Source organism: Labrus bergylta, chromosome 3, assembly GCF_963930695.1.
Source record: "Labrus bergylta chromosome 3, fLabBer1.1, whole genome shotgun sequence".
NCBI classification, from domain to species: Eukaryota; Metazoa; Chordata; class Actinopteri; order Labriformes; family Labridae; genus Labrus; species Labrus bergylta.
In genome coordinates, this window is record NC_089197.1 from 4,550,830 (window position 1) to 4,566,651 (window position 15,822).

The 15,822-nt window shown below is 41.3% G+C and overlaps 1 protein-coding gene across 5 annotated transcripts in view; it reads right to left on the bottom strand.

Moving 5' to 3' along the window:
- Positions 1-2,533: 2,533 nt before the first annotated feature.
- The window catches only part of znf536 (zinc finger protein 536), a 219,300-nt gene continuing 206,011 nt past the window's right edge, over positions 2,534-15,822 (bottom strand). For all 5 annotated transcript variants that reach the window (XM_065952508.1, XM_065952506.1, XM_065952507.1 and 2 more), the window contains one exon: positions 2,534-5,300. In XM_065952508.1, coding sequence (XP_065808580.1) covers positions 5,152-5,300 — 149 coding nt within the window. In that variant the 3' untranslated portion in view covers positions 2,534-5,151. The remainder of the gene's footprint in view (positions 5,301-15,822) is intronic.

Here is a 15,822-nt window from a genome sequence, read left to right on the forward strand (position 1 = left end):
GCAATAGCTATATACTCTTTATGCAGCACATCAGTTATATGCTTTTTATTGAAATTATGTTAAATTGCATTGTCCCCATTAAAATAAATACATTCAAATTCAAATTTATACTAAGAAAATGAAGCTGTGAATCACAGGAGGAGAACATGTAGAGAAGGAGTTGACCTGAATTGATCCTGTGGTGCAGATCAGACCAGTGTAGTCAATAACCAATGACTGTGTAGATAAGACACACAGTTCCTATTTCTATTAAAATGACATGACATCCCTCAAACCAGGGGGGTACTTGTAGAGAAACTGCATATTTATTTGTTGATTTTAAAGTAAACATGTGCTACTGTAATATGTAAAGGTAAATTAAGAATGGTTGAATGATTTCATTGGATAACATTTTGCAAGGTTCAGACATGAGTGTGAAGAGTCCCTGTGTTCTAACACCTGATTTATTATACTAACATGCATTCTAGTTTTCTGCATAATGTTCTTATTTTGAGTTCTGAGCTCGTTTTCCAGATGTAGGATATACACTGTAAGGGGTGCAGTGGGCCTAGCGGTTAGTTCGTGTGCCCCATGTTCGGAGGGTGATGTCTTCGAAGTGGGCGACCTGGTTTTGTGTCCACCCTGCAACTCCTTTCCTTCATGTCACTCCCCAGTCCCCACTTTCTCTCCCCCACACGTCTCAATAAAGGTTTACAAAATGACAAAAAAACACCTTTTAAACAATTTTCACATTCTGTATGTACTCCTGAACATTTCTTGAACATTTCAGACGGACTACCCAAAATGTTTTTGAGTTGGTTGTTCACACATGCACCTTACAGACTATTCCTGTTGGACTGAGGGGGCATTAAGTAAAGATGAACGATGGGGAAGTGGCAGATGCTATAACTATTGTTAAAATGCTGGCCTGTGTATCAATGCTACATGCAGTTTGACACAATCCAAGAATAAAAAAAAAAAGGAGAGGAAAATCAGATGAAGGAGTTTGAGATCACCCAGTTCAGGCATATACGGTCTATGGTCTTGCACTGATCTCAGGATATAAACCTCACCACCCACTCCCACTCATTAGTGTTAAGTTTTTTGCTTCACCCTAGCTTCACACAGAAACTTTACTATAGGAGGCCTCACAGGAAGAAGTCTGGGTAAAGTCAGAGTGAAGAATGAGGCTTCGTGCATTCACACATGCAGCTCACCCTAAAAACTTCAGGGCGTTTTCAGGAGTTTTGTGCAGAAGTGACAGCACTTCATGACATCCTTTTATTTGTTAGTTTGTTCTGCCCCAAGATTTCTGCCTCTTAAAAGGAAGTTTTTTCTTGCCACTGTAACTTTAGTGCTGTGCTCATGATGGATTAACGCTGGGTCTTTGTAAACAATGAGTAAGGTCTTCTACCTGCTTCTTGTGTGTTGAGATAACACTTGTTATGAATTGGCACTATGCAAATAATGACATTTGATTGATAAAGCAATCGGTTGTGTTTTGCTGGTTTTAAGTTTTTGCGATTTTAAAGGTCACATATTATGCAAATCAACTTGTCCATGTTTCTCTGACACTAATATGAAGTGTCAGAGAGTCTGACAAACCCCACAATAATTATGCTAAAAGTCCATCCTCTCCGTCTTTTGCCTGCTCCACTTTTCAGAACAAACAGGCCGTTTGGAAATTTTCCCTTCATGACATCACAAAGGGCAGTAGCCCCTCCCACAGGTGGGTGACACTCCCACAGCTAGGTGTTTGTTCTGTCCTCTGAGTCTGCCTTCTCACCGTAAACAATAGAACATGGAGCGAGAAAGCCCGAGTACACCCAAGCTCTTCCAGAGAGGGGGCGTGGTCAGACACAGCTCATTTACATTTAAAGGTACAGACACAGAAACAGCCTGTTCTGAGCAGGGCTGAAATAGAGGAGTTTATAGGCATGATCAAATACAGGATCAGAGTGGATTTAGAACAAGAAACTTCACACACATGTTTTGAGGAGCTCTGAGACTTATTTAGACTTGTTAAAAAGGAGGATAATATGTGACATCTAATAGTTAAAACTGTGTTTTATAACTAAAAGGCGGTGTATTGGAGTGCACTTATCAAAAGTAAGCAGTACAGAAATAACAAATGCACAGGGGGAAAACTGAATTGGAAGAGGAAATGAGACAAAGATTTGATGCGTGACACAAAGATGCATGATGTGCACCGCACATGTCTGAAATCTCAAAGTAATTCTCTGTAATTTAAATGTCTGAATTGTCCCCGTGTGTGTGAACAGTGACTGTATAAGCACCTGTGGGAGACAAAGAGGTGCAGGCAGTAATTTAGTTGTGTGTATTCAACATCGTGATCACAGTGCGTGAAGCTTTTTGCATCAGATTGACTGAGAGATAATAACTTAGTGTTCAAGTGATGGACTACTCTCCAAAAACAGTTTACCCACGTCTGATCACACAGCGACACCTCGACACGCCAACTCACCTCCCCCCGATTCTCGCTCTGTCAGAAGTAAGGAAATGTAAAAAAAAAAAAAGAAGAAACAGGCCGTCGCTCTTTGACAATCCTTTTTTTTTTTTTTAGTTTGAATACATTTTATTTTTACTATAAGTACAGTTCAGTAGTTACAAAACGAAGCATCTGCCATGAGGGTACAGCAAAACATAAAGAGTGTTCAGCTCACAAGACAGGTTTTGTACATAATAAGTGGAGTGGAATGCTCGATATAGCTGGTTCGGAGAAGGAGAGAGCCCAAGCCACTCTCTCAACATTGATCTCTCATTTTTTTTTTTTTACACCCGTGGAAAACAGAGATAGGGTCAAGAGTCTAAGCCATTGGCTGAGGCCGCCGGCAGAATTCATCTGATTGGTTTACTCAGACCCCATCTCCAGAATCCCTCCCTTCAAACACCCTGTTGCTGTATATTTCTCCACCACTGTTACTTCTCACTTTTCATACTTCTCACTCTTTTTTGTTACGTTTTTCGATCCCCTCTTTTTCTGGCATACTGATATTTGAAAGACTGGTTAATGGTACTCTACATAAATCAGATTTGAAAAGGGGGGACAGATCCAGGCTGCACTGCGGTAATTGTTGGAACATGAGCACTGTGTATCACGCAGGCTGAAGCAGTTAACAGGCCTATACACTGCAGGTCAAAAAAGGGGGATTTGCATACAAAAAAGAAACAATTTTTTATGTCAATGCCACATACAGTATAGAGGTTGATCAAACTAAAATAAAGAAGTATTATATTTGAACTGTACATACCGCATTAGAATTTTTCTCTGGGTTCACAAAAAAATGACGTAGAAACATTTCACAATGCCAAGGGACACACAAACACACACCTTCAGTTTAGTTAGTTAGCTAGTTTTGTACTGTATAGGTTGGATTTATAATACTATCACAGTGCAAAATACTTCTGAGAAACCGAAACAAACAAAAAGAAATAAGAAAGGATAAAGTCCCTCTATGCATAATGAGTTTCTGTATATATGGGGGCAAATATGTTTGCAGCACAGGAGACGATTGTCATCTTTTTCCTCTTTTTTTTTTTGATCCGTAAATGAAGAAGGCATTAATGTACAGTACATATATAAAAAAAAAAGAAATAAAATCAACCCTACGTCCTACGGTCTAGCACGGCTACATAGCTTTGTAGAAGCAATAACAGATGACTTGTATCTAAAGGCTATACACAATATGTCTTTTTTCCAGTTTTTTGTTCTTTTTTTTTTCTGTTTCTCATCTTAAAGTAAATACATCAAACCATTTTCAGTAGTCAGTAACACTGTGCAACAATGATCGGTGGCAGTATTTCAGAAACACCTGCGACAGTAGAGTCCTTGAGGTTGACACAAGAGACGAAGAGAGAGAGAGAGAGAGGGGGGGGGGGGGGGGGGGGGGAGGGGGGGCAGAGGGCGATAAAGAAATAAACTGTTCCCCCTTTTTTTTGTTTTTAGAGATCTTCTTTTTTTTTTACTTCTTCTCTGTCACACTTTAAAAGATTGCCAACCTTTTTTTTGACACCAAGGCTGTGTAAACTACTGTCACCTCTTTCCCGCTTTCCCTCAAATGCTTTAAAACATCACTTTTTTTTAACAGCTGTATATCTCTCTATGTACATTAAGCGCCTATGTGGGGGGGCTGCGTTGAACGATACAGAACAAGGAAAAAAGACAAAGGGAGCCATATAGCGAAAGGGGGGAAGTGGGGGTGAAGGCCTCAAATGGCCCGGTTATCGAGGGAGGGGGAAGTGTTATAAGTACATCTAGGGCAGTTGGAATAATCTGACTTCATCACAATCATCATTAGCACCACCGTCATCATTTAAAGTCAACTACTGGTATGTCTTTTTTTTTTTCTTCTAGGATCATTTCTGGAAACAAACTTGAGCTGTAGATTGTCTAATGGTGCCCTGTCCTTCATAAACCACAATCAGTGTGACGCATGGGACATAAATAGTGAGTCTATGACAGCAGATAGGAGGTGCCAGAGGTGAAATGTGCTTGGTCTCTGTCAACAGTCCGGTAAACGTTTCTATACTACAGTAGATTACATTCCAGGGTACATTACAATGGTGATCCGAGGACGTGAAATAAACTGTCTGCTTCATTTTAACAGGAGAGAAAAAAGTCTTTGATTTAAGCACTAACACTTCAGTCCTACTAAAAAAAAAGGAAACAAAAAAAAAGACACACCTTTCTTTCTAGCCGGAGGAATGTATCAGAGACTGCGGTGCCAGTTTACAAGAAGTGCTAATCAGACAGGTAGTTTCATCAACAACAAAAAAAGAAAAGGAGAACAAAAAAAAAAAATCAAAAATCATCGTATAAGAGAGAAGACAACGAAGACGAGGGGCGTTCAGACCACAGGAGACAAAAAAAAAACAGGGAAGTTGCCGTCACTTTGTCTGCAAAAAGTCTTTAGGTCCATCACTTTAAAATCCGTCCCCACAGGAAAAACTGTCCCAAACTTTCCTTCATAAAGTTCTCGCCTTCTCTTCACTCTGACGGTAGTATGTGTTTTTTTTTTTTTTCATCTTAAATAAAGTCTTTGTTATAGTGTATTCCTTCATTTATCCTTCATCATCCTCCTCCTCCTCCTTATCATCTCCGCCTTCATCCTCCTCCTCCTCCTCATCCTGCCTCGCTCCGGGTGTGGGACGTTAGTCTTTGTTTACAGCGTGGGCGTCCAGCCCCTCGGGGTTGCCTAGGTTACGGTTGTTAGGGTGGTTAAGGTCGTTGTTAAGATGGTCGAGGGTCAGCGCGGGGTCATGGGCCATTGGCTGGTCCTCCTCTCCTACCCAGAGATGCACTACGGCCAATGAGAGAACAAGAGGCAGATTAGCACCACGGACCCAAGAAACACACCTCAACACATACACATTCAGATTTTGCATGAGACGGTCAGTGAGGGAGGGGGGATGGGGGGTTATACAAGGTTCTCTTGGTAAGAAGAAGTGTGTGTAGGGCTATTTTGTTGGGATTTGATCAGTGAAAGAAATTACAATGGATGACGGCAATGAAGAACTTTTTTTTGGTGTGGGTCTGGGGGAGGGGCTTCTATTCATTATACAAAGTGTACTAACTATTAGAAGAACTAAACACAGCTATGACCAGCAACAGAGAAACCTTTTGCTCCCTGTCCCACATGTTTTTGATGTAAGTTTATTACAATATTTCACTGTCACCTATTTTAATGTCAATCCAAAATAGTCTTTTTTTTTCTTCTTTATACGGCACGTAGTCATAAAAAAATAACTTTTCTCAGGACGCTTTATGAAAGGAAGAGCATCCGAAGAATATCATGAGATATATTCAAAAAGTAATGAGAAATAATGGAGTGTAAATACTAAATGGACTTGAGCTTATATTGGGCTTTTCTAGTTTTCTGACTACTCAAAGTGCTTTCACACCGCAGGTCACACCTTCACATTCACACACTGATGACAGAGGCTGCCAAATAAGGTAACCATCAGAAGTAACTTATCCATTCATACACTGCCGACGAAACTGCGGGAGCAATTTGGGGTTAGGTGTCTTGCCCAAGGACACATCGGACATGTGGCTGCAGGAGCTGGGGATCAAACCCTCGACCTTCAGGTATGAGAGAGGACCACTTCCATCCCAATAATCACTAATATACAATAAGATATAAAAAAATACTCTAATGCCAGAATGATGCTCATGTTCACATACTGTAGTTTAGTTCACCACTTCATTTTTTTTTTGGATAAAAATCACCACAGTCTATAATTAAAGATAATTAAAGGTGCAGGCAAACAACTGCAGCTCTTTTGTTTTGTTCACATTCAGACTATGACAACAGCTGTAAGAAACTATACCCGGGTTTAATAAAAAGCTGCTGTTTGCATGAGCCCCCCCCCCCCCCCCCCCCCCCCCCCCCTCTTTCATTAGATCGCAGCACCTACTGTACAAATCTTTCATTTATTCCTCCCTGGTTTTTATATTTGCATTTTTCTGTACACAGCAGCTTACACTGTGAGATCGTGATCGGCTGCTCGCTGAAATCATCGTCTTCTAAAAAAAAAAAAGATATGAGGCACTGTAGCACATTATGGTTACGACGACTGGAGTAGTTTCATACTCGTTACGAGCGAGTTGTTCAGCTCAATAAGTGCGACAGGAAGTGTGTCAGTGGCTGAGGAGTGAAGTGAGGAATTCTAATAAAAAAAAAGTTTGAGGACTCGGTGAGACAGTAAGAAACGCAGAGCTGTAATTAGGTCCCTCAGCAGCGGACACTAAATAACACAACTTGTCCTCAGCACCCCCCCTTCCCCCCACCTCCTTTTTTCTATACTTTCATTCCTCAGCAACTTCTTGGAAAATTATTTTGCAATAAAACGCCACTGAACACATTTGCATGTCATGTTCTTTTAAAGTGGCGTTATGAATCTGACAAAACCAAATTAAAACACGGCTTTATTTGTGCCGTGTGCTTTTTTTTGTTTGTTGCAAAGACGGAAATGGATATCGAAATGAAAGGAAGTGGCGCCGTAACAGAGGGGGAAATAAAGAGCTAATAACATGAGAAAACATCTCTTAGATTCTACTCGGAGTAATAAGTCTCTCGCTGTCTGTGCAGGGCGGGATCTGCCCCCCCGCCCCCACGCCTCTCTCTGCTTTTCAATCCTCTAAAGAACTCCCTTTAGATGACTTCAGTTGTACTAAAGGGTGATTGCATTGTTTTAATTCTAGGTATTTGAGGATTAATTGATTGAAAAATGTGATGTTTAATGCACAACGTTCGTATTCTAGATCACAAAAAGCATCATAACCACGACGGTGAGTATGCAACTTTCTTTACTGCAGAGTTTTTTTAATCAACACCAGATATCTCTTATCAACATGATACAGACTTTAACGATTCCTTTCACACTCACATTTAAAGTGAAATGCACTTATTGAAACTCGCTGAAAAAACGCTGTTTGCAGATAACAGGCCAAAACGAACATGAAAAACCTCAGTTTTTAAAAATACCCTCCTACGTGTGGCCTACGCCTCAGCCTCACACTTCTTTTCCAAAACACCAAACACACATCACCTCACATCTCTTTGAAAACTGACATCCTGTTTGTGTGTTCAATCCTTAACACCTCCACTGAAACATCTCTCTCAATTAGCAATCACCTGAACTTAAAGTTCACCTGTAAAGACACCACTAACCAATCAGATCACACAGAAAATCTCACAAGGGGCGTCCTCTGAGGCCAATCATCAACGGGAGAACCACTGAGAGTAGATGTGCAAATCTGGCCTGACGTTTTGATCTCTCTGTGTTGATTGATTGATATCTTATTTTGAACATGTAAAGAAATTAAAATAAGACGTACAAATTAATTAAAATAAAAAACAACAACTTAAGTTAGCAAATTCAACACAAAGCAAACAGTACATGTTCGAAAAAAGAGGATGATGAAGATTTCATCCTACCCTTTAAGTTTCTATAACTGTTTTATTTTGAAATTCAGTATTCTAAGTTATTGTTTAAAAAAACAAGACTTGCATGACTGTAAACTCTTCGTTCGCGTCCTCTTCTGTTTTGTATCGAGAGTAAAAATAGTTTGTTCCACTATTGCATTTGTGTTCATATCTACAGCATGTTCCCAGTAAAAATGCAAAAGTAATCCAGTTATAGTGATTTATAAGAAGCATTTATCACTACAAAAGAAGAAATGTTCAAAGTGTTTGAGATTTACACAGCTGTGTGTGTTTTAGTTTGAAGTTTAGAGGCTTTAGTTTCATTTTTAAAAGCATTTATCATGTGTCTTATGTAGTTTATGCTCTTGCATCTGTTTTTTATTCTGTGTTTGGACTTTTGACAAACAGGGACCTTTAGTTTCAGGAACTGTGTTCATGCAATAGTGAAAAAACTGTAATCCCTCTCTAGTAAATGTTATGGCTTCAATGCACACTTCCACCACTAGATGGCAAGCTAGGACAGTAAATAAGAAGTTCAAGTCTATAAAAAGACAGTAGAGCTTACGTCTGCATACATTTAGATCTGTTATTCTCTGTTTCTTTGGAGGTTGACTTTGAACATTTCTGTATTGAATGTGAAAGCTTTATGAAGATCTAATTTGCCTAAACGCTCCGATTGAAAAACATAAAAGAAGCCGCCATTTACCATCAAGCGCTCGCTTCATTTCTTAAGATGTACCATAACAATCTTTGATGTATCCGCAGAAAAACTACATCACTCAAATAAAAAAAACCTAAAGTTTCCTCGTTTTTTGAAGCTTCAAAAAGTGTCTCGCTTTCCCCCCCGAGGGCGCTCTCTGCGTTTGACTTCCCTGTAAAAGAAACTCTCCTGTAACGAGCTCCAGATTAGGCTCCATATTTGATTTTCACTGTTCATTAACTAAGCCACCTGGAATGTTATTATTTAAGCACGCTGCTCCTTCTCCCCAAACAACTGCCGCTGCGAAGAGGGAAGCGTTTCCTGGCCAACTTTATAGATTTAGCATAACTTCCCCCTCACAGTTTTTAATTTCCCATTCGGGCAGGCGGCAGATGCACCTCGCAGACACACACAACCTGCCATGGCATTCATTTATCACATGAATGCAAGCGTTATCGATTTTGTTTTCTGCAAAAGATTGTGTCCTTCTTAGAGGTTGAAGTAGTTTGGGTACATGATGGCGACATGATGGAAGATTGATACTCCTAAAAAAATGTACATCAATAAAAACTGATCTGACTGTTATTATCTCATTCTTTAGAAAAGGAACGGCAAAAAAAAAAAAAAGCACCAGTCTTAAATACACGAGCAGAGCTTCCATGAGACAAAGTGAAAGAGTAAGTGTGCCCTCTTGTGGTGTGTTGTGAGATAGCAGATGGAGACAGGGGTGGGTTATTGGAGAGGAGAGGGCCCGGGAAAGGAAAACATATGGTGTGAGGACACACAGCTCCAGGATCCATCCACTGTTAATACATGTGTCATGCTTAACAGAATGGATAAATGGGAGGGAAGATGGAACAATGGCATAACACTGCACTGTGAGCATGTGTCGGAGCCTGCCTTGGGATACAGTGGACTATGTGTGCGTGTGTGTGCTTGTGTGTGTGTGTGTGTGTGTGTGAATAAGTGTGAGAGTGTGTGGTCTCAGAGGCATCACCTCACATTAATGGCAGTCTGTGAAAACATCACACAACAGGCACTCACCAAGAAGAAGCTGGCATTTTGCAGCACAACACCCTGCCGTTCTGCAGACTGGTAGTGTGGCACATTTTGTGCAGCGTTTCTTCATATTAACACAAATGGCTGCGACACACTGGTGCCTCTGCGTCAGCTGATAAGCACTGTATTTATCTTTATTATCTCATGTCCATTAGGGCTCAGATCATACAGATTTTAAGGAACCAAACGGTTGTTTTTTATAAATGGAAGTCAAAACCTGCCCTTTAGCTGACGTTTTCTGTTCAGCTTCGGTTAAATCGTAAGATGCTCAGAGCGTGAGAAATGTATCCTCCAGATTTCTGTCTCCTCTCCCAGCCAATGGAGTGAATCTGTTTGTGATGCTTACTGTTTATTTGTATTGGGACAGATATAAAAACAATAAATAATCTGCCTTCACTGCAGCCTCACAGGCTAAGCTAATTTGCAAAGCTTGTCCCTAGATGGGTTTTTAAAAAACATTAAAAAAATCAACAACAAACACACAAGAGACTGTAAAAAAAACAGACAATAAAGCTGACAACACAGTCATATCAGGGTTAACAGAGAGTTTCTGTCACTCTGAATTATTCACTGATCACACTTCAGGTGGTTATTAATCTATGGAGGTAAACACCACAAAGCAGGTTTTTCGATTTGCCTGAGGACATTTCTGCAAGACCAACTGGTGCTTTTTTTTTGTTGTTTAACACATGTGACACCTCCACATAAATTATCTGCAACTTTATTGTTGTGTATTGTAAGTGCAGTGGGACATATCAGCAACAGAAGTCTCTAAAACTGGTTGCACGATTGGAAATCATCACTAGGTCAGAGTGTTTTTAACCTGGGCGGATAACTCCTGCAAAGGGTCTTGTCATTTATCTGAGTGACTCAAGTCAAAACACAAATGGAGCAGTAGAAAAAGCTTTCTTTCCTAACACTCATATTTGAATATTTGCCTTCAGAGTGGCTGAATGCACTGCAAAAAACTCAAGAGTTAGGAAAGTAGATTGATCTAGTTTCTAGTCAAAAATATTGAAGTACTCTTATTTAAAGCCCCATTCACCTGACAAGTCCGGATAAACATCATATTTCAATTTCTAAAAAAATATGGCCAACATTGGTCGTAATAAGTAAAATAAATCAGCCCATGGGACACGCACATTTTACTTGTTGAGTGTCTTGAATTGAGATGTATTTAGTTGTTTAAATAGTATATCTCATCAGGACATCAGTAAAAGCAGATATTTTTCCTTATTTAGAGAAATGCAGGCCTTATTTTTTGTGTTTTATATCTTGGAATTAGACATGTATCTGTACTTGTCAGGTGACAGTGGCTTAAAATAAGTAAAATTATTAATTAATGACTCAGAGTTAGACACTTAGATTTGAGTTTTCGCAGTGTGTTTAACCTCTTCAGGCCCTTCAAAGTTTACAATTAAGACAAGGCGGGAGAAATGAAATTATTTGGTTGCCATGGTTATTATTGAAGTTGGACAAAAGGTTGAATTAAGTTAAAGTTTACAGTTTATGTTAAACTGTTTGGAAACCTGCGGAGGAAAGTCATGACCTCGACTCGACTCGACTCTCAGGATCCTCTGGAAGAGCAAATCCAGTTCTGAGTGACTGTTACATGAAACTTAAGAGAAAGTGGTGACACTGGATGAACTGTCCCGCCCCCCTGCGGCCCCCCTGAAGGTGTCTGTGGCTCTTTGTTCTGTCTCTCAGACATCCGGGCCCTCCACTCTGCAGAAAGTGTTGCTCTTGGCACGGCCCCGTCTCATTGTACGGCCCAGTATTTATAAATATGTAAATATGAGCGGCACCAGGCATAACACGGCCCCGCTTGTATACACCGAGGAGGAGCGGGCGAGGAAGTGAGCATGCACCCCCCCACCCACCCCCCCTTCAGCAGCCCTCTAAAATTGTATTTTTAGATGGTTTTAATGAATACAGGATGTTTATAGTTACCATTCCCTGTGATTCGCACAAAAGACTAGAAAAATCCACATCCACCCTGCCACCCCTCCTCTGCACCCTTCCCACACTCCCCTTCCCTCCCTCCCTCCCCCACGAATCCCTCAAAGCACTACTAAAGAAGAAGAAGGGGTGAGGGAAAGAAGAAGAAGAAAAAAAAAGAAGCAAATTTGTGGTGAAACGTCGCAGGATTGTTGTGCTTTCCACTCAGATCCCTATTAGACAAACATAGTGTGGTGTTAAGGTGCAACAAAGAGTGACGACTAACTCCTGTGTGCAGGTGGAGAGCGGGGGAGGAGGAGGGGGAGGAGGTAGCGCTCGAGAGAGAAAAAGGCTCCTCGCGAGGCAACATCAAGGCGGAACGCAATTTGTGTGTTTTTTTTTTTAAAGTTGCAAAAATAATACAAAAAGCCGAAATCAATATGTGCGAGTGAGTGGGTAAAAAGGTTACCTGTTCTCTGTTGTCTGTGATAATGTGTTTTTTTTTTATGTGCGTGTGCGTGCGATGACTCCATGTCAACTTGTTTTTTCTTTTTATAAACTCAGATTTGTTTTGCTGCAAAACTCTCAGGTCTAGTCTGAGGTGATGCGTATGACAGGATGGGAAAGATTCAGAGGAGAAGAAGAAAGGCGAGCAAATTGTACAAAAAAAAAAAAAAGTAGAAAGAATGATTGCAGTTTGGGGAAACACAATGAAGTGAATTTTAGTGGCCTCTTTCTATCTTTCGCTCTCTGACTCCAAAAACTATTTCTGAGGCTAAAAGATTGCCGGCTTGATAATACCTCCGCTGAGCAATTTAAGCCCAAACACTCTGATGCTACAATCTGTCTTCTCTGCCTGATAGCGCTTTTCTCCCCTCTCCTCTCCAAATTACTTTCTTTCATATCTAATTATATTTGCTAATGATCTTATAAGAGAATAATGGAATGTGCTTGATCTATTACCTTTTTTTTCAATACATAAATACAATGCGGGGGGAAATGACTATTGGAGACAGGAGGAAATGTTTTTTTTTCTTTTTAATGTTTTTGATGAGAGGGAAAATGAAGCTGGGAGCTGCAGGGTCATTAATGGGCGATGAACACAGAGGTCATCTCTCACATTCGCTTTGACATTTCTCTCATCTGACGTTTGCCGAAACAATCACAAACCTCATCCACAGCCCTCCATTGTGCCCCCCCCCCCCCCCTTGCTTTGCGGTTTTTCCTCGCTAATCTTCCAGATATCCACCTCGAGTCTCTTTGATCTTTTAATGGGAACATGGAACTTTGTTAGGGGCCAATTCAGCCTCGCTTTGTTTGTGTTCTGCGTTTGCATTAAGCCTCGAACTGAGCTTGAATCTTAACATGATCGGCCATGATCAAGGGTCCACTGAGGGAATATCACCGGATATTGCCTTAGCACTCGACTTTCTGAGTGACTGAGCACTATCAAACAACGCTATCACGCTTGCACAATGGGATGTGTGAGGGTCGTACATTTGTAAAGCCGAGCCTTTCGCTTCAGACTCGGAGTCAGAACATCTCTTGGTCTGTTGCCTTCTTTTTCTTAAAATGTTTGAAACTAGAATCTAAAACTCTGGAAACGCTACTAGTCCTTTTAGTATCTGCGTGTGATTAATGTTGGTGCTCTTGTATGTTGTGGAAGTTGACATGAGAGCCTGTCTCAGTGACATCACTGCGTCACTCAAGGGGAGCGCATGTTCCAACGCACAAGGAACCCTTCAGGATCTGCACCAGGAAGCATCAGGATTTCAACTAAATCAATGCAAACCAATCCATTTCAATTATGAAATGGCTTTTATTGAAACTAAGTTAGCTTAAGGCGGCGCTCAAGTGAAGGTGATTGAACGGTTAAAGTTTGCAGGACTTTAAACCAGGTGACTTTAAACCAGTTGACCGGAACCCTGAACTCCCCCCTATCTGTTTGTCATTTGTATTTACAGATTCTACAATTTCATTTCATTTTAGCAGACGCTGCCCTCCAAAAGGACATACATCTCAAAGTAAGAACAAAAAAATTCTGCAATGAAATTCAGAATTTTGGGATCTGGATTCTGTTTGTAGTCCAGGCAGCATTCAGCCAGTATTGGTTGTATGGAGATAAAAAGTCTGTGTGGAAATCAAAGAGGTGGAACGCAATCAGATGGTCGCAATTTAGGCTTTATTAATGTCTTTAAAACAGATGCGTTTTCAAGTGTAGCTTCCAATCCGCTCCATATTCGCCTTCCAAGTTGTAAGTCGGACAAACAGAGACAATGCAGAAAGAGGAAGATTTGTCCTGAAGCCCAAGCCCTGAAATATTTAGCTGTATCTCTCTGGGACTAAATAGTCCTCGGATGATAACTGCTGGGTTCCAAGAGTAAACTGTATGAGACCTGTGGGGCTCTGAGAGATACCTGGGATGAGCAGACGTGTGTTTTTTTCTTCTGTGGTGGCACCGCTGGGTTTTTAAGAACTGACCAGAAAGGCCGACTTCCTGTTCCCTAACTCTACAATAGACTTGCTTTACACTCGCTCTCTTATCTTCAATTTCATGATGTCCCTCCATCACTTCTTCAGAGTTTAGCTTGTGCACAGGTTTTCACATAATCACAGAAGTAAAAAAAAAACTTCTGATGATCATTTCCTGCTCAGATTGATGCTTTCTGGGCTCCAACTTACATTTGCACAATCCATTGGCCTTTAAACTGAATAGCTCTTCTCCTCTTTCTGTTTGCCAAACCCCTGTCCCATCCTGTCCCTCCCTCATTCCCTTCTCTTTAAGCCTCTTCTCCATCCTCCATTCTTCCCTCCTTTCTCTAACCCCTCTGTTCATTTCTCTCTCTCTCTCTCTCTCTCTCTCTCTCTTTCTCTCTCCACAGGCCCTGGGACGAGCCAAGCCATGACAGGCACTCTAAACCCCCTGCATTAATGGAAGGAAATGGCATTCGATCCCTGTTTGATCTCCTAATCATTTCTGCTGAAATGATAATTAGTGCCCTTCCAATCCTCCCACAGAGGAGGGGGAAAGGGGTGGGTTGAAGGAGGGGGGGGAGCGGGTAAATACATAAATAGAAAAAAAAAATCCTCTTGCTTTCTTAGACCCCGAATGACATCTTTGTCACCAAGCCGGCCATGTTCATAACCAACAAGTGCTTCTTTCCTCCATTGCAAATCTCCCGTCCTTCACACACAGGGAGAGAGCAAGAGAGAGGGGGGGGTGGGGGGTATGGGGGGGTGGGTGGGTGGGTGAGGGGGATACACACTCAGACACACGGAGACACAGAGCCTGGCCTCTGCTGTCTGTGATTCTTTTCAGCTGACATAATCCTGATTGATTCGTTCAGCAGATAAAAAAACTGGGTCCACTTCTGCCCTTTTTACTGGGAGGGCTGGAACATAATACGGCCTTTTATTCGGCAACAATGTAACATAATGGCGTTGGAATGTGCAGGGGGAAAAAAAAAGGCCACATCTTAAATGCTTGTGACACACTGTGGTGCTTTGAAAGAGCCCTGTAGTCTAATGTAAGAGAGAGAGAGAGAGAGAGAGAGAGAGAGAGAGAGAGAGAGAGAGAGAGAGAGAGAGAGAGAGGGAGTGAAAGAAATCAAGAAACTGCCAGATTACCCATGAGCCCTGCATGCGTCTATCACGGTCAGATCAAGGCTGTTATTTCAGAGAGCTTGTTGTTTCTTTCATTTTCTGTTTTTCCAACAACTTTTGCTCGTATCTGTCATCCGTGCTGCCTTCATGTTCTCACAGGAAAGTCAGGGATTTGAGATCTCGAGTTTCCTAACCCTCACTACTAACCGGTTTTTAGTTTTTTTTAGGTTTTTTGTTTGAGCGCAGGAATAGGTGAGGTCATCTCATCTCCACCAATTACGGCTACTAGTCTCCACTTTTTTACTTCCTGTCGGACAGATTAGCGCGAACATGAACTATAACATCCGCCCTGCGTTCTCTGAGACACGGGCGCAGGTTAAAGGTCACAGTCGGTGGATGTTTGTGTTAGTGCCCTCAGCTGTACAGTCTGTCTGCGTTAAAGCACTGCACTGGAAAGCTCAAAGTGTGCTGTAACAAATTGGGTTTGTCTTTTCTATAGGGGCTTTTAGGGGCTTTCAAAAACGCCCGTCTGAGCAGCGTTTTTACGGCCACAGCTTCCACTTCACTCTCACTTTACAGAGTTTCTTTAAAGAG